Source organism: Pezoporus occidentalis, unplaced genomic scaffold, assembly GCF_034315485.1.
Source record: "Pezoporus occidentalis ecotype Australia unplaced genomic scaffold, CSIRO_AGI_Poc_V1 ctg10, whole genome shotgun sequence".
In the NCBI taxonomy this organism is placed as follows: Eukaryota; Metazoa; Chordata; class Aves; order Psittaciformes; family Psittacidae; genus Pezoporus; species Pezoporus occidentalis.
The window spans coordinates 8702271-8726055 of NW_026912779.1; the positions used below are offsets into that span (position 1 = coordinate 8702271).

The 23785-nt window shown below is 42.8% G+C and overlaps 1 protein-coding gene and 1 long non-coding RNA gene across 3 annotated transcripts; one reads left to right on the forward strand and one right to left on the reverse strand.

Moving 5' to 3' along the window:
* Positions 1-11724: 11724 nt before the first annotated feature.
* Positions 11725-15413, reverse strand: LOC134159689 (uncharacterized). The gene is made up of 2 exons (XR_009963258.1): positions 15358-15413; positions 11725-12325 (listed from the first exon to the last, which is right to left on the reverse strand). It is a non-coding gene; the product is annotated as an uncharacterized LOC134159689 (long non-coding RNA).
* A 186-nt stretch (positions 15414-15599) lies between these two features.
* On the forward strand, positions 15600-23771 carry SNRPB2 (small nuclear ribonucleoprotein polypeptide B2). Of its 2 annotated transcripts, none has more exons than XM_062610963.1 (7): positions 15600-15626; positions 15830-15917; positions 17663-17835; positions 19744-19884; positions 21128-21181; positions 22765-22853; positions 23386-23771. In XM_062610963.1, exons 2-7 carry the CDS (start codon positions 15854-15856, stop codon positions 23543-23545), a joined length of 681 nt encoding a protein of 226 aa, XP_062466947.1. In that variant the 5' UTR covers positions 15600-15626; positions 15830-15853; the 3' UTR covers positions 23546-23771. The 2 variants fall into 2 exon arrangements, with proteins under 2 accessions (XP_062466947.1, XP_062466938.1); XM_062610954.1 differs by lacking the exon at positions 15600-15626 and adding an exon at positions 15729-15752.
* Positions 23772-23785: the final 14 nt, after the last annotated feature.

A 23785-nucleotide genomic window follows, 5' to 3' on the forward strand; every position in this document is an offset into this window, starting at 1 on the left:
ATAACAATTTATATTGCTATATAAAATGTCTGGAGTATCCACTCAGTCATGCTAGAAAGCCTATGGTAGCAAATATGCTGAAGCATAGCTCCTCCAGTACCAGGGATGTGCAGCCTGAACAGGGAAGATAGGGAGGAAGGAAGGGAAAAGAGATGCACGCAGTCACACAAGAAGTCAGTGAGCACCTAAGAACAGGGCGTTTATGAGCAGAGGTTTTATAAACCATATGCTCACAGCCCAGCACCTGGATGCCACCGACTTGATGGAAAGGGCACAGGCATAGCTCAGTGAACAGTGTGTTAGAAACCCAAGAAACAGCCCCTGCATCCCTCCATCTAATCCTTCCACTGCTTAAAAAGAAGCAAAAGACTAACAATAATAATGCCATACATGCAGTTTTTATCTCGTCTACCTGCCCAGTCTGGCATGCTGCAGAGAAATGGGCCCTGCCTCTAAACAAAAGCCAACCTGCTCATGTATGAAATTGAGTCTAGTAAATCAATACAGTCCTGAAATGTAAGTCAGTGCAATTTTAAGGTGTATTTACCATTCAGAGGCTGAAATGAAACACCTCATAACAGTGTTTAGTCAGAAGACACGTTGCTAATCCTACATGGAAAAGCAGCAGTAATCGGTATGTTCCTGCATGCTGATAGCAAAGGGGAAGCAGCGCTGGATGGTGAAGGTCCTTGCAGGATAAACACAGATTGCCGTTCTCAGGTATTATGTTTCTAATGTGGCCTTAAATCATCTTCCAGTTAACAGAGACCCAAAAGATGTCCCTTTGACGAAGGGCAGCTTGCATGGTCCCTCCATCACAGACATCTTCCAGGTGTCCACCCACCGCCAAGCCAGTGCAAAGCCAGTATTCATCTCATTGAGGAAAGGCACCTTCCTAAAGGCAGGGCAGTGGGCACCTGCCATTGGAGAGGAGCAGCTGTATCCAACACACATGTTTCACAGGGATAAGGGGCTTCCAGGGAACTATCTCACTTCTCACTTTCTCCCTGAATCGGTTTAGAAGAGGCCACTAACACAGAGTGCCTGGGGCTCTGTTTTGTTCTGCTTTGTCCTCTCTCAGAAGCTACCCTTCATGAACAAGCTCTGCCTCTTTAATCACCCCATTTTCACATCCCATCACCTGGAAGGGTCAAAACAACAGGAGCACTTACCAAGGCTCCCTCCTTCAGAAGCCAGGCAATACCTTTCACAAGATTGTTTTTGCTTCTCTCAAGGGATATTTACCAGAGGTTAGTGCACTTTTTTCCTTTGGAGATGATTGCTATCAGCCCTGGAAGAGCTTCCCAAGATTGCTGAAAGGAAATGCCTTATCACAGTACCTAATTTTCAAGGCAATGGCACAGAACAGCCTTTCTACATGCAAGCCCAGAGCAGCACTCAGGAGTTCTGCATCATTTTGCATTGTGGGAAGTTTTTCGTATTATTATGAATTTAAACATTTCTCAGAAGTACTATTTGAATAATTAAGAACAAAATACAAGAGAAGGCTCCAGGGAGACCTTAGAGGAGCCTTCCAGTACCTAAAGTGTGCCTGCAAGACATCTGGAGAGGGACTTTTTATAAGGCATGCACTGAAAGGACGAGGGGGAATGGCTTTAAACTGAAAGAGGGCAGGTAGAGTAGGTATTAGGAAGAAATTCTTTACTGTGAGGGTGCTGAGGCACTGGCACAGGGTGCTCAGAGAAGCTGTGGCTGCCCCATCCCTGGCAATGTTCACCGTTACCCCTTATCCTATCACTACATTCCCTAATGAAGAGTCCCTCTCACCTTCCTTACAAGCCCCCTTCAGATACTGGAAGGCTGCTATGAGGTCTCCACGCAGCCTTCTCTTCTCCAGGCTGAACAGCCCCAACTTTCTCAGCCTGTCTTCATACGGGAGGTGCTCCAGTCCCCTGATCATCCTTGTGGCCTCCTCTGGACTTGTTCCAACAGTTCCATGTCCTTTTTATGTTGAGGACACCAGAACTGCACACAATACTCCAAGTGAGGTCTCACAAGAGCAGAGGGGCAGGATCACCTCCTTCGACCTGCTGGTCACGCTCCTTTTGATGCAGCCCAGTATACGGTTGCTTTCTGGGCTGTGAGCGCACACTGGAGCCAGCTCATGTTCATTCTCTCACCAACCAACACCCCCAAGTCCTTCTCTGCAGGGCTGCTCTGAATCTCTTCTCTGCCCAATGTGTAGCTGTTTGCAATTGCAATTGAAGACACAGTAATGGCAGTCCAGCTAAGGGAGAATGAGCAAGCTTTCCAGGGTGATGGGCACTGTTAACGGCAAGGGGATGTGCAGCTGTTGCTGACGTTGTTACAGCTGAGCTATACTTTCCACTGAGCGTTTATAAAACACACATGGAGTCATTTTAGAAGAGCCATACACGAGAAGATTGGTTTTCTTGAAGATTAAAGGACAGAAGGACTAAAAGCAGGCTTGAACTTTCATCATCCCTATAGGGATGCTGGGGAGGGACTCTTCATTAGGGACTGTAGTGATAGGACAAGGGGTAACGGGTTCAAACTTAAACAGGGGAAGTTTAGGTTGGATATAAGAAGGAAATTCTTTCCTGTTAGGGTGGTGAGGCACTGGAATGGGTTGCCCAGGGAGGTTGTGAATGCTCCATCCCTGGCAGTGTTCAAGACCAGGTTGGACAAGGCCTTGGGTGAGATGATTTAGCGCAAGGTGTCCCTGCCCATGGCAGGGGGTTGGAACTGGATGATCTTAAGGTCCTTTCCAACCCTAACTATTCTATGATTCTATGATTCTATAATCAGCCCCCTGACTTGCACAAAGTCTCTTGTATTAAGAGTCCAGCAGAGCTCAGGGGCACTGTGATTTTCCCACTACTTCGTGGGACTTTTCCCTACCTTGGACGTTTCAACCTAATTACAAACAATCAGTCAGAGTGAAAAATATCTGTTGCTTTAAAAAACACCCTAAATTGTCAGTTTCTCTGAAGTCTTTGCTATAGTTCACTATGCTCACTATGTGTATTGGAACTAATTATTACGAAAGAGTGGTAAAAAAAAAAGAAGCAGAATCATAAAACTTCACAGGATTTTACTACCCTTACTAAGGACTGATGCTAATCCCTTAAAAGTCAGCAGGATAACAGAAAGTGCTCTCTATGGGACAAAACATTAAAAAACTCATCATTTTATGAGTGCACAAATATGAATCTGATGTGTTTCCCACTGAGGGAAGATATTGCGTGCAGAAAACAAAACTATAAGGCTTCACATTTAGATAAAATGCTGACCACTGCATCTCCACCCTCGGGACTTACCAAAGGTTTTGCCTTAATTCTGCTCACAGGCAGGTCTATCTAGAAAAGCTCCATCTTAATTTACCAGATTATATCTTTGCCATTGCAGTAAAAATACGAGCATCCCTCTGCTTATTAACTAAGGTCAACATTTGATGGTCCCTGACCCTCACAGAGGCAAATCATCTTAGTTATGCTCTTCTTACCTAAAAACCAAACAGCACAAATACATTACACGTGAGTATAATTATAGAATCATAGAATGGTTTGGGTTGGAAGGGACCTTAAAGCTCATCCAGTTTCAACCCCCTGCCACGGGCAGGGACACCTTCCACTAGACCAGGTTGCTCCAAGCCCCATCCAACCTGGCCTTGAACACTGCCAGGGATGGGGCAGTCACAGCTTCTCTGGGCACCCTGTGCCAGCGCCTCAGCACCCTCACAGGGAAGAATTTCTTCCTAATATCTAATCTAAATATACCCATGATAGCCCACAAAACTGTATTCTGTGGGGTAGAGGAAGCTTTTCAGAGCTCTAACATGATGCTGTTGTTGGCTTAAGCTTTTCTAACATTCCACATTTCCACAGAACCATTAGCCAAACGACCTTCCCGAATTTCTGACAGCCTGTGCATGCATTCACGTTTGCAAATGATAGAGATCTCGTGTCTGCAAAGCACAGGATTAATGCCGCCGCCCTGCATCCCTATCATCAAGCTGGCATCCCTACACTTTCATTACCGTTTCCTGGCAACAAAGCACGGAGGCACTTCCATGAATGCTAACAATCCATAGTCATCCTGCTTGGAGACCTTTCCGGAGAGCCCTGCCGAAATGAATGAGTGGATCAGTGGTATCTGCTCCTGCAGTATCAGACTCAAACACAAAATCATTTTTCCTGCATGGGGAAAGCATTATTAACATGGTTTTGTATTTAAAAATCACTTCTATCTTTCTTTCTAGGCATTTATTTTTGGAGTCATACCATATTATTTCACCCCAAAGTATAATAAACCCATTTCTATTCACATTGCATAAACAAACCTCATTTATCAGTTTGGTTAGCAATCAGCTGGGCAGTTTGACGGTTAGGTGGGGTTTTTTCCCTGTTTACAGGATCAAGGTGTGGCAATGTGACAAATCTAATACTGGGCATATATACATACGTATTTTTAAGTGGCAAATGATGTTTCCATTTTTGAGCAGAGAGATTGTTTCATTGATACCAAGACTAAAAGACAAAGAGCCATGTCCTGGGATGCTGTGCTTTCTCTGATCTGAGTGATATAACTGAGCCTTCTTAGCACTAAGCTAGGCAGAAGTAAGTAACAGCAGAAGAGCAGGAAAAGGAGATGCTGTTCGTAACTTACACTGTTGTGAATGCACAAGGAGAGAGGACTGCTCCCTCCGAGAGTAAGTCCTTCTTCATGTTCAAGCAGGCAAGAGGCAGTGCAGGAAGAGAGACACAAGTGTTTTCAAATTACAGATGTATTTGCCTTTCTTTTCCCTGCCTCTCCATAGTTACCTGCTGTTCTGGAGGCTCTGAACTGAGCCAAAATGGGAAGGAAAGGGGAAGGGGAAAGGAAAAGGCAAAAGGAAAGGGAAAGAGACAGGGAAAGGGAAAGGGAAAGGGAGAAGGAGAGGGAGAAAGAAAGGGAAAGCAAGTATTCTGAAACCAGGAAGCTTCTCATTTTCCTTTCCATTAGGTTGGGTATATTAGATTATGCAGGGTATCTGCAGTCCTCTGATGAACATCTCATTTGTCTCGCACTCCTTACAACCTCCCTCCCCAGCCCTGGTGAGGCTTTAGTTAATGTTGCAGTGTTTAACTAATGAATGGACGCTTATGCACTGCGTCTGCCTTCCCCCAGGGCTTGCTCATGCCGAAATGCTGCCAGCTTCACAGCATGTGGATACAGAGAAGATATATTGCATGGTCTTATCAAGAAAAAAACACTGCATTGACAAAGAATCGATACTTAGGTTTGTACTGATGCTGTCAATATTGTTAATGCTTTAATGCCCTAAGGCAAAATTTGACTTGGAAAAGATCTGAGTGTGCCCTGGAACACTTTATTTTCTGTGCTTTTCCCTCTGGCAGCTGGCTCTTGTTTGAAGTCAGGGCAAAGAATCCCTTTCGATCATTAACATTGTTCTGTGACCGCCTGCATAGCAAGTTTTTCACCCCCAACAATTGTTTTCTTGGATAAAACTGTCCATGTAGTGAGAAAGTGAGTAATGGGTTTCAATCACACTTGGCAGATCTAAAGGGTTAGCTGCCCCTTGCTGTAATATACGGTTCTGGCTATGTTAGCCTAAAATGAGTTTAAGATGGATTCCCTGAAGAAATGGTTCATGGCATATAATCTGGCTGCCGAGCAGTATTTCTTCGAGTGACAGCATCCCCAGCTGACTTGCTCAGAGGCTGTGGCTGTTGAACAAAGTCAGCTCGGGGACATTTCCTGTGTATAAGCAGATATCCCACAAAAACATTCTTGAAAGACTCACTGAAGAAGGGAAATACAACCCCTGACATAGGAGCTGGGATGCAATCCATGGCTGAGGTCATTTATGCACACGTGTGGTCTCAGTACACAGGGGCAAGAAGTGACACCATTACAGCCGCGATGGACTGGGGAAAATCACACAGAGTGCAAAGCACCGAGGAACAATATTCATCCTCTCCTCACTGACAGACCCATTTTAGGGTGAAGGACAGGCTACTCCTCCCTCAGGGTAGGGATGTCTGCCTCTGAAATTGAGAGTCCAAAGGGGCAACGACAGTCCTACACCTTGTTTGCCACTTAGCTATAAGGAGCAGGTATGTATGCAGCATGATGAAGTCCAAGGGCAACTGATAGTTGACTCTCCCTCATACATGTTCTGGATGGCAGCTCATACCCACAGTTCCTGTTTTCAAGAAGTTAGAGGCTGCTATACCATAGCTGAGAAGCTACAGGCTGTCCCTTGCAGGGCTGTCTGCAGATCAGCAGCTGGTGCCTGGATGGACACTGAGGCAGAGGGAGTCTCTACTGGGAACACCCAAATCCAGTAGAAGAGAATGGGATCAGCAGTAGATTTGTGCCTTTATTTAATATTATAACATTGCATAGGGACATTTCTTCTCTTTCACAGAAAATGCATTTTCAAGCATCAAATTTCTACTTGTCATTACTTGTGAAAGGTTAACACTGCTTTATTCCTAACACAATGTAAGGAAGGACTAAATATTCAGAGTGAGCAATGGACTAGTTAAAAGCTTGACAAAACCAAAACCAAACCAAACCGGACCAAACCAAACCAAAACCAAATGAACCTAAAATATTTTGCAATCAGCAAACAGAAAGGGGCAACCCCTTCTCTATATTGTTTAGCTGAGATTTTATGTAATGCGGAAAAGATAGTAGTACATTTTTAACACTTTACTGCACATTTGGGAGAAGGGAGTGTAGAAGGTGCTACCTAATAGGTACCTCTTCAATTCCAAACTCATACAAGCTGGCTCTCCCCTGCCAGTCCTGCCCCATGCTCTTGGATGGAGGAGAGGTGTGGAGATCCCTTCTCTCATCTGCTTCCCGGCTGCACTTCTCCAGGCATTCTTAGATGGCTTCAATACCCACCTGTATCAAGCAGGGGAGGGAAGAGCAGTGAAATGCTGCCATCCACGTACCTGACATAGAATCATAGAGTAGTTAGAGTTGGAAAGAATCTTAAGATCATCCAGTTCCAACCCCCCTGCCATGGGCAGGGACACCTCACACTAAACCATGTCACCAAGGCTCTGTCCAACCTGGACTTGAACACTGCCAGCGATGGAGCATTCACAGCTTCCCTGGGCAACCCATTCCAGTGCCTCACCACCCTTACAGTAAAGAACTTCTTCCTTATATCCGATCTAAACTTCCCCTGTTTAAGTTTTAACCCGTTACCCCTTGTCCTATCACTGCAGCCCCTAAAGACATCACAAGTGGTAGCGCAGGAGTTGGCCTCCTGTGCTTCTGTCACCTTGATGTTACTGCTTCATGAGCTAGATAAATTACTGTTAGAGCAGTAGTGTCTCCCTGTGCTGGAAATCACACCTTTGGCAGCAACACAGATGTACCTTCCGATAGCAACCACAAGATCACATTTTCACATTGAGCTGAAAAACGACTAACCTCAAAGTAAAGAAGTTGTGTCAGCTGAATGGGATTCTCCAGGATAAACCATCACTTCACACAGAATTAAGGAGGCAGCAGGAGGTGTATGGGAAAAGTTCATAGTTCCTCTGTCTCGCAAGAAAAAAACAAAACACCTTCTGTAAAAGTGCTTTTTCAGTGCTTGAAAATGTTCAAGTGTTTCATCCATTTTATGAAGAACGAAAAACCTTTTCTAAAAACTGAATTTATAAAAACACCCTTAAACAAAAGGGGGTTTTGTCACTACTGGTTCTCTCCTGCAAAATTATGACCAGCTCTATGGGAAATAATTGCCTTTTGGGCTGAAAACAGGACATTTTTATTTGATTTAGGATGTTGACTGCTTAATATTGTACAGCCTTACTTTGTAACCAGAAGTGCAGCGGGAAGGATTGTCTTAATCCACCTGCGCACTTCATTTTAAGCCAGCAGATTCATGTGTTCATATATTCAAGCACCTGTTCTCATTTCACTCTTTGGAGGTGGGAAATTTATTCATTCAGAGTCAAGATCTCATCTCAGAGAGCTGAGATTTATTTTTACATTACTGAAGGCAGGATGGTGTAAATCGTAGCTGAAACGGAGTCTTTTAGAAAGCCAGCGAGCGCAGAGCTGCTCCATGTGGAATTCTGATGGAGAGGAGATTGATGCTGCATTTGATGTCGTTCTTGACCTACAGCATTTGGTGATGTAGGGTGTTTATTTTAAAGGAATGGCACAGGAGAACCCTAATACTTGGAAAGGGCTCTACCACACTGAAGCTAAATGAGAAATAGGCACTGAAGGGCTCTCAGACTCCCAGCACGGCTGCAGACATAAGGCAGCACAACACAGGCAGTCATTTCCACAGCCAGCCAAGCTTTAGAAGCACTGAAAGAATTTATAGTCAGCTCGAGCCTACCAGATATGGCAGATTTACAGCCAATTCAAGTACCAGAGATGGTATGATTTACCAGCACCCCAGTGCCTGTTGTGACTGAGAACTAAATGATTTAAATCAATAAATGTTTAAAGGAATGAGACAATCAAAATAACTCACGAGCTTTATTAGTACCCATACGGGGAACTGGCAGAGTTTAACACAAGCCCAGGCAAAACTTGTTAGAGGAGCTTACTACTGCTGTTTGCCCAAACTACAGTAATTATTAACCATAAGACTAGTAATAAACAAGCTTATTTATGGCTTCATAGCTTGATGCTGGCATGGGTGTTAGCAATTTCAAGGCTCAGCTGGCTTGAGAAAGAAGTGTTTGGAAATCAAAGAGCTTCTTTATGGAATCCTGTTGTTCATAGAGCCCCACACTTGATGCTGATGGTGAGCTGCCAGTAAGCGCTGTGGATACCCTAAGCTGGGCAGACCTCCCTCCTCAGGTAGGGCTGTTGTAACCAAATCTCTGCTCGAGATCCTCCTTCTAGGCAAATCTGTTTCCCTGTCAAGCCATGTTTTCAAGGGCAGGTTTGCTCCTCCATCCAGGACATGCTGTATTCCCTCCCCATCTGGGGAGAGGTTTCTTCAGCTCCACAGTGGTGCCACCAGCTATTTGAGACCACCATGCCCACCCACTGCCCTGCCTTCCAGCCCATGAATGCTGCTTAAAGCAAGTTAAGCTTCCTCCTCACCTCTTTGCTGCAGTATATCTGGGCTGCTGCAGACATCACCTCCAACCTCCTATTGCCCAGCTGCTCCAAGCTCAGCGATACACGTAACATTCCCAGCACCCATCCTCACCTCCCTGCTCCCTCAGATGTCTGCAGTTTGCATCAGGACACATCCCTCCAAGGTGCCTGGCTGCTTAAGCTCAAGACCAGCACTGACCTGTGGCAACTTGACTGGCTCAGGCTGCTATGACACAAGGGCTGTGAGGAGCTTTGCCAGGGCTCCTCTTTGCTAAGGAGCTGTGTTTAGGCCCAGTCTGTGACCTCTGGTCCTTACCTGAGCTGCACAGCAACCGTGCCTGGCCAGGTACCTCACAGAGCACAAGCTGTACACTTGATCTCTGACCTTTCTTGTTGCTTCTGACTTGTCTGGTGGTCAGCAAGCGGCGGCTGAGCTGATGGATTTAGATCTGCTCTTCTTGCTCAGGTGCTGTGAGGCTGTGCCATGCTGGTGCAGTCTGTCTGACATGCTGGGCTCCTGGCTTGCCCTCCTTTATGGAACCACTTGCCCTTGCTGCTCCCTTACAGCATGATGTTACACCAAGTGCTGTTGGCTTCATGGATGACCCAGGCTGGTTTCTCTGGTCATGCTCTACAGTCAGTTCCTAGTTTGCTAGCTCTGCCCTGAACAGGGCTTGCCACACCATGAGAGCCCACCCCTCCTGCACTCGGTGCCCATTGTGAGAGTGTTGTACAGAGCACTGCTGCTCTCCTTTTACCCAGCATTGCAGCCAGGACACCACTGGTGGGCTGAGAACTCATGCACCAGGGAAACTCTGCAAGAGAAGCAGATAAAACTGGTTTGCATTGATGTGGGTGAAGATGTTCACACTGGGGGACTGGTGCTTTGTGAAATTCAAGAAAACAAGTGATGGAAACAACCAGGCAATTTTATACAACTCAGCAGGTAAGTCTTGATTTCATTATACTACAATGTATTAGGATTCAAAAGTATTGAATTTCAAACGCTCAGTGTAAGTCACATCGCTTACACTACATTAGAATGCTGATACCAGTAAAACTAATAAAGTTAACCCAGACTGAAAGAAAAAGGGAAGGAATGTGGCTATTCTTGCACAATCATAAATCAAACCAGTGCATTGCTATTCTCCCCAGCGAAGAGTTACAGCATGGACAGATGGCACTGCCACCAATTAGTACTAATAAAAGGACAACCCCCAGCACCCTGAACTAATTTGGAACCATCTGTATGGAATTAAAAGCACTACCCACATTTTCTCTTTTTCAGTATATTAACACACCAAAAACGAACTGGGAACTACCATGATGATAAATAGCGAATAGAAGGAGTATGCCACCAAGGGCAGTGCTCAGCATACTTGTGATTTCAGAGAAGCTTTTGCCCCAAGGACTGAAGAGATGCAAGGCCCTAAAAGTGTCATCTGCTAAAGGTCTGGCATGTTCTCCAGGGTGCAGAGCTTTTCTTTCTGAGGTTGTTTTTTTTTTTTGGGGGGGGGGGGGGTGAAGGGAGGTGGTCTGTCACTGATGTTAATTGCAGGGGGTTTGTATTAATAGAGCAGTGATAGTTGCTGCCACCTAGTGAGCACTAAAATAAAAGAAACAGAGCTGAGATGAAAAAGCGAATAATTCACTGGTGAACTCGGCTGGCTTCCGTTGAACAAGCTCCTTGTGTGACCTGTCGAGTCATCCTCCAAGTTCTGCTGATTATTTTGCTCTTATTTTTCTTCCTTAGCATGCTTGATAAAACACAAAGATGAAATACACTCATTTCACAGTTTATCACGCAATCACAGAATGGTTTGGGTTGGAAGGGACCTTAAAGCTCATCCAGGTCCAGCCCCCTGCCACAGGCAGGGACACATTCCACTAGACCAGGTTGCTCCAAGCCCTGTCCAACCTGGCCTTGAACACTGCCAGGGATGGGGCAGCCACAGCTCCTCTGGGCAACCCATGCCCGTGTCTCACCACCCTCACAGGGCAGAACTTCCTATTATCTACCTTACCTACCCTCTGTCAGTTTAAAGCCATCCCCCCTTGTCCTGTCACTATATGCCTTACAAAAAGTCCTTCACCAGATTTTTTGTAGGGCTACTTTAGGTCCTGGAAGGCTGATGTAAGGTAGCCCTGGAACCTTCTCTTCTCCAGGCTGAACAATGCTGGATATATATGCTGGATATATTATTCTAGATAAAAATAATTAAATATGAATGTCAAGTATCTAAAATTCAGTCCTAGTTTACTTAACAATGGTAATTTTTATTTTTTTTTTTTTTTAAGCAATGAAACTATTTTCTGTTGCCATAAACTAGAAGTCTATCCAGAGAAACAAAGCTATTTGTTCCTGTGGACTTGGTAAGAGAGAAAGGTGACTTGGTCAATAGAACAAGCAAACAGTTGTATTAATCATGATAGACTGATTTTCCTCTGAAACACTAGTAATAAATACGTGGTTGTGATGGTGTACTCTTCCCTTGGCTGGTGAAGGTCCCTTGACTAAATTACATTGTCTACCTGAGAGGTCTGTCAGGCAGAGTATTCAATAATTAAAAGTTTAAACTGCCAATAATAAATGTCAGATGAATGCCTGGAGGTTCTTCTAGATCAAGCAGTACTACATTCAATCATCTTAGTGATTATCAAACAGCTTTATTAAAAGAACCACAGTACATTGTTCCCTTTCCATACAGTGTTTCTGCTTGCCTCTCTCCCTACCACTGGGTGTTTTATTGTCCCCCAATAGGGGTCAGCTGGGTCCTCTTCCTGAGCGGTTACAGTTAATTCAGGTGGTTCAAATGATGCTTTTCCAAGTGCTTCACCACACATTTGTCAATACTAAATTTCTCCTGCCATCATGTTGTCTGTTCACTTCGCTTTGTTAGTTTGCAAAGGTCGCGTATCCTGAGCCTGTGAACAATGATCTGTAAATCACTGCAGGCTCCTCAGATCCTTCTGGCAATTTACACTAGTGGAAGGCAGTCAGGACAACTGCCCAGCAACTGCTGAATTATAGGGCCCAATTTCTTTTCTTTTGCACCTTCTAATTGAATATAGATCCTGAAATGGTTCACCCTTCAAAGAACCTTTTCTGTCTTAAACATGAGGTTTCACATATACTGACATTGCCGGCGCTCACAGCACCATTTTTGTGCTTCCTAGGGAATTTCCTTATTTTCTGCCATTTTGTTCACTTTGTCCATGTTCCAATGTTTAGGGAGGTATTATCGTGCTCCTTGAGACAGCAGAACACAGCAGTCAAACACTGAAGATCAACCTGGCCATATCACAAAGCATTCACAGAATCTCAGAATAGTTAGGGTTGGAAAGGACCTTAAGATCATCCAGTTCCAACCTCCCTGCCTTGGGCAGGGACATCTCACACTAAACCATCTCACCCAAGGCCTCGTCCAACCTGGCCTTGAACACCACCAGGGATGGAGCATTCACAACTTCCCTGGGCAACCCATTCCAGTGCCTCACCACCCTCATAGTAAAGAACTTCCTCCTCATATCCAATCTAAACTTCCCCTGTTTAAGTTTTAACCCATTACACCTTGTCCCATCAGTACATTCCCTAATGAAGAGTCCCTCTCACCTTCCTTATAAGCCCTCTTCAGATACTGGAAGGCTGCTATGAGGTCTCCACTGCAACCTTCTCTTCTCCAGGCTGAACAGCCCCAACTTTCTCAGCCTGTCTTCATACGGGAGGTGCTCCAGTCCCCTGATCATCCTCGTGGCCTCCTCTGGACTTGTTCCAACAGTTCCATGTCCTTTTTATGTTGAGGACCCCAGAACTGCACACAATACTCCAGGTGAGGTCTCACAAGAGCAGAGTAGAGGGGCAGGATCACCTCCTTCGACCTGCTGGTCACGCTCCTTTTGATGCAGCCCAGGATACGGTTGGCTTTCTGGGCTGTGAGCGCACACTGAAGCCGGCTCATGTTCATTTTCTCATCCACCAACACCCCAAGTCCTTCTCCACAGGGCTGCTCTGAATCTCTTCTCTGCCCAGCCTGTAGCTCTGCCTGGGATTGCTCTGACCCAGGTGTAGGATCTTGCACTTGAGTGGTTAAACTTCATGGGGTTGGCATCAGCCCACCTCACAAGCATGTCAAGGTCCCTCTGGATGGCATTCCTTCCCTCCAGCATATCAACCAAACCACACAGCTTGGTGTCATCAGCAAATTAAACTTACTTGTGTCTGTATAATGTCATGATGAAAACGTCATACTTGTGTCTGTATAATGAAAAGCATATGATTTTCATTACACACACAGGTGAGGTGATAACATTTCTATACCGATAAATTAAAATAACTTTACTTATCCTATGACATTAATACAGGAAGATACCAACTGTGTAAAGCATCAGGCATCATGTGTATGCGGACCAAATCAATGCTGTGAGGATTGCAGAGGGGTGTGAAGCTTCCCCTACAGGCAGCTCCTGCATGTGCTCCTGGCCTAGTTTGGAGAATTGCATCGTATTTAGAAAAGGAAGGCAAAGGAAAACCCCTCAGTGTTCATTACAGGTTTCATAACAAACAACAGCAACAATAATGAAATGCTAGGTTTCCTTGACCTGAGCAAAGGGCAGGAAGATGGAAGAGCAATTGCAAGAAAGGTATTTTCAAGAACCCTGTGCCCTTTGTTTTGTTTCTCCAGCACTGTTTGACAACCTGTGATGAAGGAGCTACCTGTTCAAGCCAGAAGCATGTTCCCAGCCTGTTATATTGGTGATAAATTGTAACTGCTTCCTAAGTTGCTATGGGCACTCTTGCTAAGAAACTTGAAGTAATTTTTGCAATACTTCAAGCTTTCAGACTTTAACAAATGACTGTTTGAGGGAATATGAGAGTACTGCACCTCTCTGTTAGGGGATTAAGAAAACAAAAGTAATCCAAATAAACCTTGGGGAGGAGAAGGGGGAAGCCAAGCTGAAGAATGAATGTCACTTCTATTGAACTGGCAGGCAGACTGTGAAATCCCACCTGAGGAGCAGGCAAGACACAGCTTTTCTGCTTTACTGCATTCAAATCCTGCAAGAATAAATCAGCTGTGCTTAAAGTGACACAGAGCAAGCATGAGTGCTGCACGCTGTGCTGGATCAATTACTGAAGCCATGAATTCCTCTTCACTTTGTGTCAGGGTAAGGTTTTCAGTGCGTTTCTTTTCTCTAACATGTCTTCTCTGTGAACAGCTGAAGGGCTTTATTTTGAAAATCATTTACAGCACGTCAGTAGTTTTGATTCTGTGAGAAAAACTCCCTTAGCTATGCTCACTCAGTAACAAGTAAGTAGTTTTTGAGCACTGTTACTAAATTATGAACTTACATGGACTACACTGATCAATGCATAATATAGCACAGTCAGTGTTTCTGAAGAATGGTGGTTTAATGCATTGCTCGTGCTTGGATTTCAAAGTTAAACTTTATCATGATAAGTACTTCTACAACAGTAAACCAAGGAAAATAATTAGCCCCCTAAAACTTGCCTGGAACTGCTGCCTATCCCATTTTAAATCTGGGGCATGTATGCATTGCATATGGCATCACACTGGCACATCATTCCCCATTCCATGCAATGCTACAAACAGCTGAGGCGCTCGCTCTTCTCTTCCACCAGTAAGTAACATCTCAATGAACAGCTTTTTATCCATTTATTCATATTCAACACACTTTCATCCATGTTTTTCTTTTTAGGCTTCCTAAACACAAGATTTTCTTTTTACTCAAACAAACCCTAGAATCTGGAAGCAATGGTTTTCTCCCTGAAATGCAACTGAACTGAGAACTCTCTAACATTCCTGCTTTTACAAAGCAAGATCTTATTGATTATATTCTCTTTTTGCTACGTTACCAGGTTAAACCCTCACAGCTACAAATTGGTTCCGAAAAAGCCTCATAATTATTCATAGGAAAGAAGGTATGCAGCCCGCAAAATGATTCCAAAAATTCAATGGCCACAAGCTCAGTCTGTGCTGGTTATTTACCCTGAGCTGCCACTACCACAGGGATCCTGAAATACATTGCCCTCTCAGCATCATATGTAAAACCAAACCCTAGCTAATGAATGTCTATGGGCATTTTGAAGTTACTGCTTCCCTTCATTCTCCACCAGTTGCTGTGTCAGCTGCGGTGACAAAAATGAAGCTGTCTGGTACCGGGTAGAGCCGAAGCCTGGGGCAGGAAACCCCCATGTCGGGAAGTTCCAAGCCCCGTTGTGATTCCCGAAGAGCCCCGACTATAATCCCCTGCCCCCCTCACCGCGGGGATGATCCACAGGGAAATGGAGCTCCCCGAAGCGCTTCACCGGCCTCCACTGAGGCAGCCAACAAAGGGAGCTCGGGGCGCCGAGGCCGCCGTTAACCCGTGCGGCTAGCGCCAACAGAGCGGCCGCTACTGCGCAGGCGTTGCCGGGCATCGGCGCTCGGCACATCGATCGCTGCGGGAGCGGCTTTGCCGCCTGCGTCGCCGTTACGCGGGGCGGAAGGGGACGGGACAGGACCGGCCGGCCGCCATCGCGGCGGGAAGAGGTAAGCGGTGTAGGGTTCTCGGGCTGCTGGGAGGAAGAAAGGAGGATGTGGGGTACGGCGGGATGCCGCGGGGCTGCCTTCAGAGCGCCCGTCCCGCCGTCCTTGGGACCGGCCCGCGCGGGGAGGGTGGATATGGAGCGTGCATGTGGCCCAAGCCGCACCTCGGCTGCCGGTAACGGGTCCCACGTGTGCTCTGCCCGCAGGCAGGTGTGCAGCCGCCGCCGAGGATGGACATCAGGCCGAACCACACCATCTACATCAACAACATCAACGATAAGATTAAGAAAGAAGGTATGGGGCCCGTGACTCGTCTCTGGGAAGCACCAGGCACTCCGGCAGTGAGGTGCCGGGCAGGCGGCGGGTGTGAACCGAGCTCTCAGCAGAAAATGCAGCACAACTTTTAGGCCTCTTGTAAGCAGAGACCTTGTTTCTAAGGCAGCTTCTCGTTGCCTCCCTGCTGCATTTGTGTAACTAACTGCACAGGCCAGGTTTGCTTCTCAGTGAATGACCAATGAGAATATCTGATGGATGCTAATAGGGGTGTTGGCATGTGTTTTGGTGGCCTTTGCAGTCCCCTCTTGCTGTGGTGTGGGGACATCTGTGAGCTTCTCATTTGTTCAGTCCTACGCAGAAGTGGTGGACATGGCATGGGCAAGCCTGCTTTGTGTTTTTGCATTGGAGATGCTGCCTTGCAGTTGGTGCAGTGCACTCCAGGGAGATGGCTTCGTGCTGAGGAACTTCAGCACTTCACAGTGTGCTGGAAATAAAATTCTTGCCCTTACCTGGCTGTGTCTTCAGTGTGTAGAACCACCCACTTTATGCTTATGCTTAGTTTACAATCTAAGGTGATTGTGGGTACAGTCACAGTAGTTTATTTGTTACTGTTTGTGAGCAGAGTGCTGGAATCAAATTAGCACTACTTAAACATTGCTTCAGGAAGCTCTGAAAGTGCAAACAGCTTTACTGGGAAATTATTTCTTAACTTGGCAAGATGATTTTACTAAGTAACTTAGGGCTTTGTTCTTTGTAGCATGTTAAGTGTCCTATAAACTAGAATGTCTCCTTTATGACACAGTGGGCTTATACTTTTTAAATGGAGGGTTTCCAATTACCTATGAAGCTTACAGATTTGATTTTTTAAATACAGGTTTAGAAGTTATTTTTAAGGAAAGTGTTTCAATAAAAAAGCTTAAAAATAGAGCAGTTTGGTTGGTCAGGAGCAGCTGGAGGAAGTGACAGTGGGCTGGTATTACCAGCTAATTATTACACGTTACTATTGGCAATAGGGGTTATAACCAGTAAATAAGAGAGAGTGTTCGTATGTTGCTGAAGTATTTCAAATGCTAAGATTTGTGAGGTAGAATGATTACACAATACAGATTATTTATTTATGATTCTATTAGTTTGGTTGGGTAAGATTAAGGTTTTATTTGGTGTGTAGTCAGGTGATTTTAAATAATGAAAATAAATCCATTGCAGCTGTAAGGTACAGTGGGCTCATACAAGAACACACTCAGATACAGACTGAAAAAACACTTCATGTGTGTGAGAGAACTGGTTAAACAGTTACAAACAAAATTTCCAAATTAAATTAGCCTTAAAGTAGTTGTTATTTTGCTGTTGTCTTAAGTGATACCTCTTTAGTACTGCATGTTATGGTATTGATTTTCTGATCAGCCTTTCATGGCTGTCATACATCATGCTTGAATATGTGAGTGTGTGTACATATATGTACATGAAAAAAAATATATATATACTCTTATGTAATTGTTACTCTTAGAATGTAGAATGGATGGCAGTACAGCTTTTTCACTGCATTAATATTTGAGATGTGAAACCAAGTGTTATACGCTAACTTACAAAAACTGGGCAAATAAACTTGGACTCATGCAACAGTTTAGACAAAACTCGCGTAACGTATCGCTGTGTGAGCTAAAGCTGCCAAAAAACATTGCTGAAGGACAGCAAACTCTGTGGAGGTGGACACTTCCATGTAACCTGTTATAATCTAATTTTTTTTTTCATATGGTCAACAGAACTGAAGAGGTCTCTGTATGCGTTATTCTCACAGTTTGGCCATGTGGTTGACATTGTGGCTTTAAAGACTATGAAGATGAGAGGACAGGCTTTTGTTATATTTAAAGAACTTGGATCATCTACCAATGCTTTGAGACAACTACAAGGCTTTCCATTTTATGGAAAGCCAATGGTAAGTTATTTCGTTAGCTTTTTGAAGATTAAAGAAATGCTGTGCTATGATACCAGGGTGGTGAGGCACTGGAACAATGTGAAAGAATTTATCAAAGAAGTGATAAATGCTCTATCCCTGGCAGTGCTCAAGGCCAGGTTGGACAGAACCTTGGATGACGTGGTCTAGGGGGCTGGAACTATGTGGTCTTAAGGTCCTTTCCAACCCAAACCATTTCTATGATTGTATGATAAATTGTTTTGGCACTTATGCCTTGTGTGTTAACCATCATTGTGTACTTGTACTGTTATTCAGTTGTGTCCTGTCTTGTCTTGATGAATACATGCAACCTAGAGGGATGCTGGAGAGGCTGTAGTTAAAACAAAGGGGTTAAACTTTGCATTTAGGTTTCCTAAATGATGGCTGCATGTTTTTCTTTGCCAGATTAAAGCTGTGAACATCTTAAATACTTACATTTTATTTATCATGATAATGATCATGATAAAACATTTATTTTGTTGAACCAATCAAATTAATTGAGTAATATTATTAAATAATAACAAATAATTAATTAATACTAAAAAATAAAATAATGAAACTCTAAGCATCCAATCTACAGTAAGCTTGGTTACTATTTCATTTGTAATAAATAGAATATAATGCTTCCTTTTTGAGGTAACAGTGAGTAGGGTGAAAGAAGTTTTACTTTCCAGATGTGACCAGTGATTTATTTTTGTGAATCAATGGCTAGTTCAGTGTGTGTATGCATCACATCACCAAACCAAGTAACTGAATTTCAGTATAACTTGAGTGAAGCAAATTCACTGGTGGTTGATAGAATGTGATTTAATAATGTACTTGGTAACGTGTAGAATAGCGCAAGGATTGACATGTCGTTGTTGCCTGCTTGGATGATTAGGCATCTTTTAACTCTGCAACTATTTGTGAGGCATAATGATACATGAAGTGTATATTACTGCTGGCTTTCAGATCATGGCTTTGATCACTTAGGAGAGCACAGACAGTTTGTGTTGCTGAGCCACAAGTTTTTTTTTCATTAACACTTTCAGATTCCCCACTAAAATCCTTGATGAGGACTTGTGCAAGCTCAGTTCTGTCATTTACCCTTATCAAGGTTTGAACTCAGTAAAACGCAATAGGAAATAAAAAGATTAAGACTTTATAAGCTTTCAGGTGTACATCCCTCTGAAAATTGCCTGCAGCGTGCATGCTTTGTCTAAGCAAAAAGCATTTTAAAAAATACCTTCAACTACTGTATAATTTTGTATTAAGTCTCACAGTCTCTGACAGTAAAAGTAATAGGATTGTGTGTGTATGTAATACTGCACATAAGTATACTCATAGCTGCCTCTGCATTCCCCGACTACTGCATTGGGCAGCCTCTGTCAGAAAACCAGCACCAATGTGCTGCTGACACGATCTATGCAACTGGTTTGGACTAAGGCATGTACTCGCCTCTTTATTTAAGACGTTTGAGTTTTGCTGAGATCTGAGAAATCACTGTAAAGTTTTAACCCTTAAAATGGGGTTAAAAAGTCCTAGGGTTTTTAATAGAAGATAGTTCAAATTTTGTCACATCCTCACATCACTTCTTACATCTCTTACCTTGACAGGTGCTAAAAAAACACTATTAGATGAATAGAGTTCTGATTTCAAGGAGTTAAAATTAGTAATTTCCATCTTAAGGGGTCTTTTGAGTTCCATAGTTATGTTCAGAATTAATCATGAGGATTAGATACTCTAAGCATATCTACAGTTTATAGCAATATTTTTAATAATATAAGAAATTTGGGGGAAAAAATGTAAATGCACAGAATGCAGTTAACGAAAATGGTATAAAATAATCAGTATCATTAACTGCGTATGTCTTGTTCTGTTTTGTTTGTGGTGGTTTTCCTTTTTAAAAAGCGGATTCAGTATGCAAAAACAGACTCTGATATCATCTCTAAAATGCGTGGTACTTTTGCTGATAAGGAAAAAAGGAAGGAAAAGAAGAAGGCCAAATCTCTGGAGCAGTCGGCAAATGCACCAAATAAAAAGATTATCCAGGTAAGCTGCTTCTTTGGTTAAAAAAGAAAAACATGCAGGGTAATTATTTTATTTTAATTTAATTTTTTTCTCTTATGTGTTGTTTTGTTTTGGTTTTTTTGTGTTGTTTTTTTTTTTTTTTTAGGACTAAGTATTGTCTTTTGGTACCTCTCAGTTCCCTAAATTGTGGTCTATTGATATCTAGTACTCTTGTGCACTCATTAAAAGTTAAGGAGAGGCAGCTGATGATAGTCTTTCCTGCTGTTTATTCCCCCCTCCTTTCCTATTACTAGATGAAAATAAAGATGTAGGGCAAAGGTACGATAAACCAAAAGAGGAGCTAACCTCTTTATAGAAGAGGTAAAAAAGGAGGGCTGTGTCCTTTAATACCAGCTTCAAGTACTCAAACAGCTTTTCCCTTCAGTATTTTAGTGCCCTGTTTGCTCTATAAGCACTGAATGGTAAATGGGAACAAGATAACTATCATAGAATCATAGAAAGGTCAGAGTTGGAAAGGACCCTGTGATCATCTAGTTCCAACTCCCCTGCCATGGACAGTTTAATGAAGAGGGATTGGCTTGAAATATATCTCCACTAAGGGTTGGCCTGGCCTAAACTAATAACATTTAGTAATTTATGTGCTGAAGTATAGCAGAAAATAGTCAGGCACAGAGTTTGAATATTGTGTTACTTAACTACCTTTCCTGTTAAGTCACAAACTGGTATCGAGAAGAGATAAGAGTGTTCATAGAAAGCAACATTTTCTAGATAGAATTTTTCAGGTTTTATTAAAAAGTCAAATCATAATATAGAAATCTCTTAAGAAGAAATAACTACTAGTAGCTAGTAGTAATAGTAATGGCTTCAGTTCTCCTTGCTAAAACAGAGTCTGTGCTGGAAACGCCTATTTTTCTCTTGTTAGGTGTGTCCTGTCTAGGCCTTCATTTCCAAAACTACTTGCTTCCTGTCTATTAAAAATATTATAATGTGGAGAAATAGTGATTTTCTGTATCTGATGACTTGGCCATTACTTATATCAGCTACTACTGATGGTTTGTTTATTTTGATTACCTGGCTTTAGAGTCCAGCAAAATTCATGAACTTTATGTTTACTGTCAGGAATCTTATAAACAACAAACATTCCTTGGATTGTGGCTTAAAAAAACCTTAACATACTTCTTGAGTTGTTCAGGAACATGGTGATACGTGCTTATATATTTCTAACTGAACACCTTTGTAAAACTATTTTGTACTTATTCACTAGGGGGCAACACAGAATTCAGCCAGTGCCCCAGGGACTGCAGCACAGAATCAGCAGGTAATGCTTTTTGTGTGTGTGTGAGTAAGAGCACTAATGTGTAAAATTATTTTATTCTCAATCAATAATAGTTTTACACAAACTCGGGAATCTATTTTACAGCTTTCTTTTTGTTCTGACACATTTGCCTACCAGCCAAATCATAGCAAATAGGCAAAAGAAATTCCACTTTTACTGCCTCTGGCTGACATAAAATAAGAACCTGCAGTTTCTAATTATTATACAGAAAACTGCATTATTAACAAATCCCACTTAATTCTTAAAATTTGGACTGTCCTTAGTATCAGTTGAAGGATACTTAGGTTTGGGGTTTTCTTTGTTGTTAAATTCCCTTTCAATTATTTTGTTCTAGTAGTACAAAAGAAGGAAGAATGCACAGGGTGCCAGAATATCTATGTAAAAGCTTCCTTTCAGGAGTTTGAGGGTCCTCTGCTCACTTGTTTTTTACAAGTGTCTTATTTTCCAAAGGATTGAGTAGAGATGTAGCAACAACTCCCTCTGCTTCACTCATCTTGTCTGCTGAGTGACCTTCTAAATGATTGACATGTGTTAGAAGTAGAGGTAGTAAAGAGGCAAGATGTGCACTAGAGCAAATATTATGGAAGAGTATCTTTGCCTGCCCTGCATCTCTTTCTTGAATACTGTCATTGAGAAGTGCATGCATAATCCACAGGGGAAACGTCTTGCTTCCAGTCTGGATATTATTTGTACCAAGGCATAATATGTGTATGTCAGTTTGCATCAAAGCACAACCCTGAGTAGGTTATTTGTTTGAAGTTCAGAAGTTTATTTTCTAATGGCACTGCCTGGAACACTTCCATCAGCTGAAGGAAATTATTGTGCTGAAGCATTAACTTTGGCACTGTTATCAGAACGTTTGAAGTTGTGGTGTCCTGTTTCTTTTTATTTTTGTAATCTCCTTGATGACTTGGGGAGATTCTAGTCTTTCAGTTCAGTGTCAGCAAACTGACTACTCAGCCTTGTGTCTGGTGGGCTGCTATGTTAGCAGGCAAATCTCTCAGAGACTCCAGGACTTTAAATCTAATGGGGTTTCTAATTAATAAATTCAAATAGAGCACTGTAGTAAAACCATATGGGTTTTGTGGGCTTCAGTTGCCAAAAAACATTCAGTATTTCAGGACTACTGCAGGTGAGCAGGGTATTTATCGTGGCATTTATCCCACTGCTCTTTTGGAAGGATGCAAGTCTTTCAGAGGTTCTTCTGCTGCCATGCAGGTGTCTTGGACAGCACTACAGCCAGAACTTGGGCACCTGGGTCCCACCCTTGACAGTGCTGAGAGTACTGCAGTATCGGCTGTTGACAGAGTCTAAATGTGACATCTAAGACACTGTGTTACTATGATTTTTGTGGAAATAAGAGCCTCTGCAAATGAGTATATCCTTGTAACAGAACCAAGGGGCGCTGTCTGCATATTGCATGAAGGTACACTGAAGTCCAGCAAGCAGTGTTATGAGCAATACTTACAGATATGAGAGCCTTGGTTCAAATAATCATGGAGACAGATGCAGAGGAACAGATAGTTATGTGTAATCTTCTGAGCTTTGATCTTCTGTTGTTGCAGGTGCCTGACAACCCACCCAACTATATCCTTTTCCTTAATAACTTGCCTGAGGAAACAAATGAGATGATGCTGTCCATGTTATTCAATCAGTAAGTTTTGAATAAAAGCACTTCTTTGAATTTTTACCTGTATGCTTTTTCTCAGTTGACAAGCTGACTTTTTAGAAGTAAGAGTTTCTTCTGAAGGTATTTCGGTTCTTTGTCTTACTGCCAGGTTTACAGATGTCAGTTCTGATGACTTTGTTCAGAAAGCAAATCCGATTTTTTTTTATTTTTTTTTTTTTTGTAGCTGGTTTTGATTGTGTAAGTTATCTGCCATCAGTCTGCACTGGATTTCATCTGGTGACTGCAATATTAAAGACTTTACAACAGCAGGAGCAGTTTTAAAACTAGCTTTAGTTGCTTCCGTATGCACACAAGACTGATTAAATTGCTTCCAGATAATGATCCTTAATTGAGGCATGGTTCCAAGACTGGACATGTAAAACCCTTCAATTTAAATCTTTCACTAATAGTTAACTATTATACTAGGAGATGCTTATGATAAGGTCTTACAGCTACTGATAAGAGATGTATTATCAAACTAGGAAATATTATCTGACTCTTTGACCTTATTTTAAAGGTTTCCTGGATTCAAAGAGGTTCGCTTAGTGCCTGGGCGCCACGACATTGCATTTGTGGAGTTTGAAAATGAGAATCAAGCAGGAGCTGCTCGAGATGCTCTCCAAGGATTCAAGATTACTCCATCTCATGCCATGAAAATCACTTATGCAAAGAAATAACCGGATGCTCCTATAAAGGAATTGTGTAGATAGTTGGGTTTTTTTTTAATGCAGTGATACCTTACTCTGTTAGCAAGTTTATTGTTCTCTGCAAAAACTTAAGACTTGTGTACGATTGCCACAACAGCCAGGAGAAACGTTGGATTTCCACAGGTCTACTGGATAGTAAATGTTTGTGTTGAAATACTGATTTTTATAAAATAAATGAAGTTTATGCTGTTCTCAAGCCATGTTGTTCCT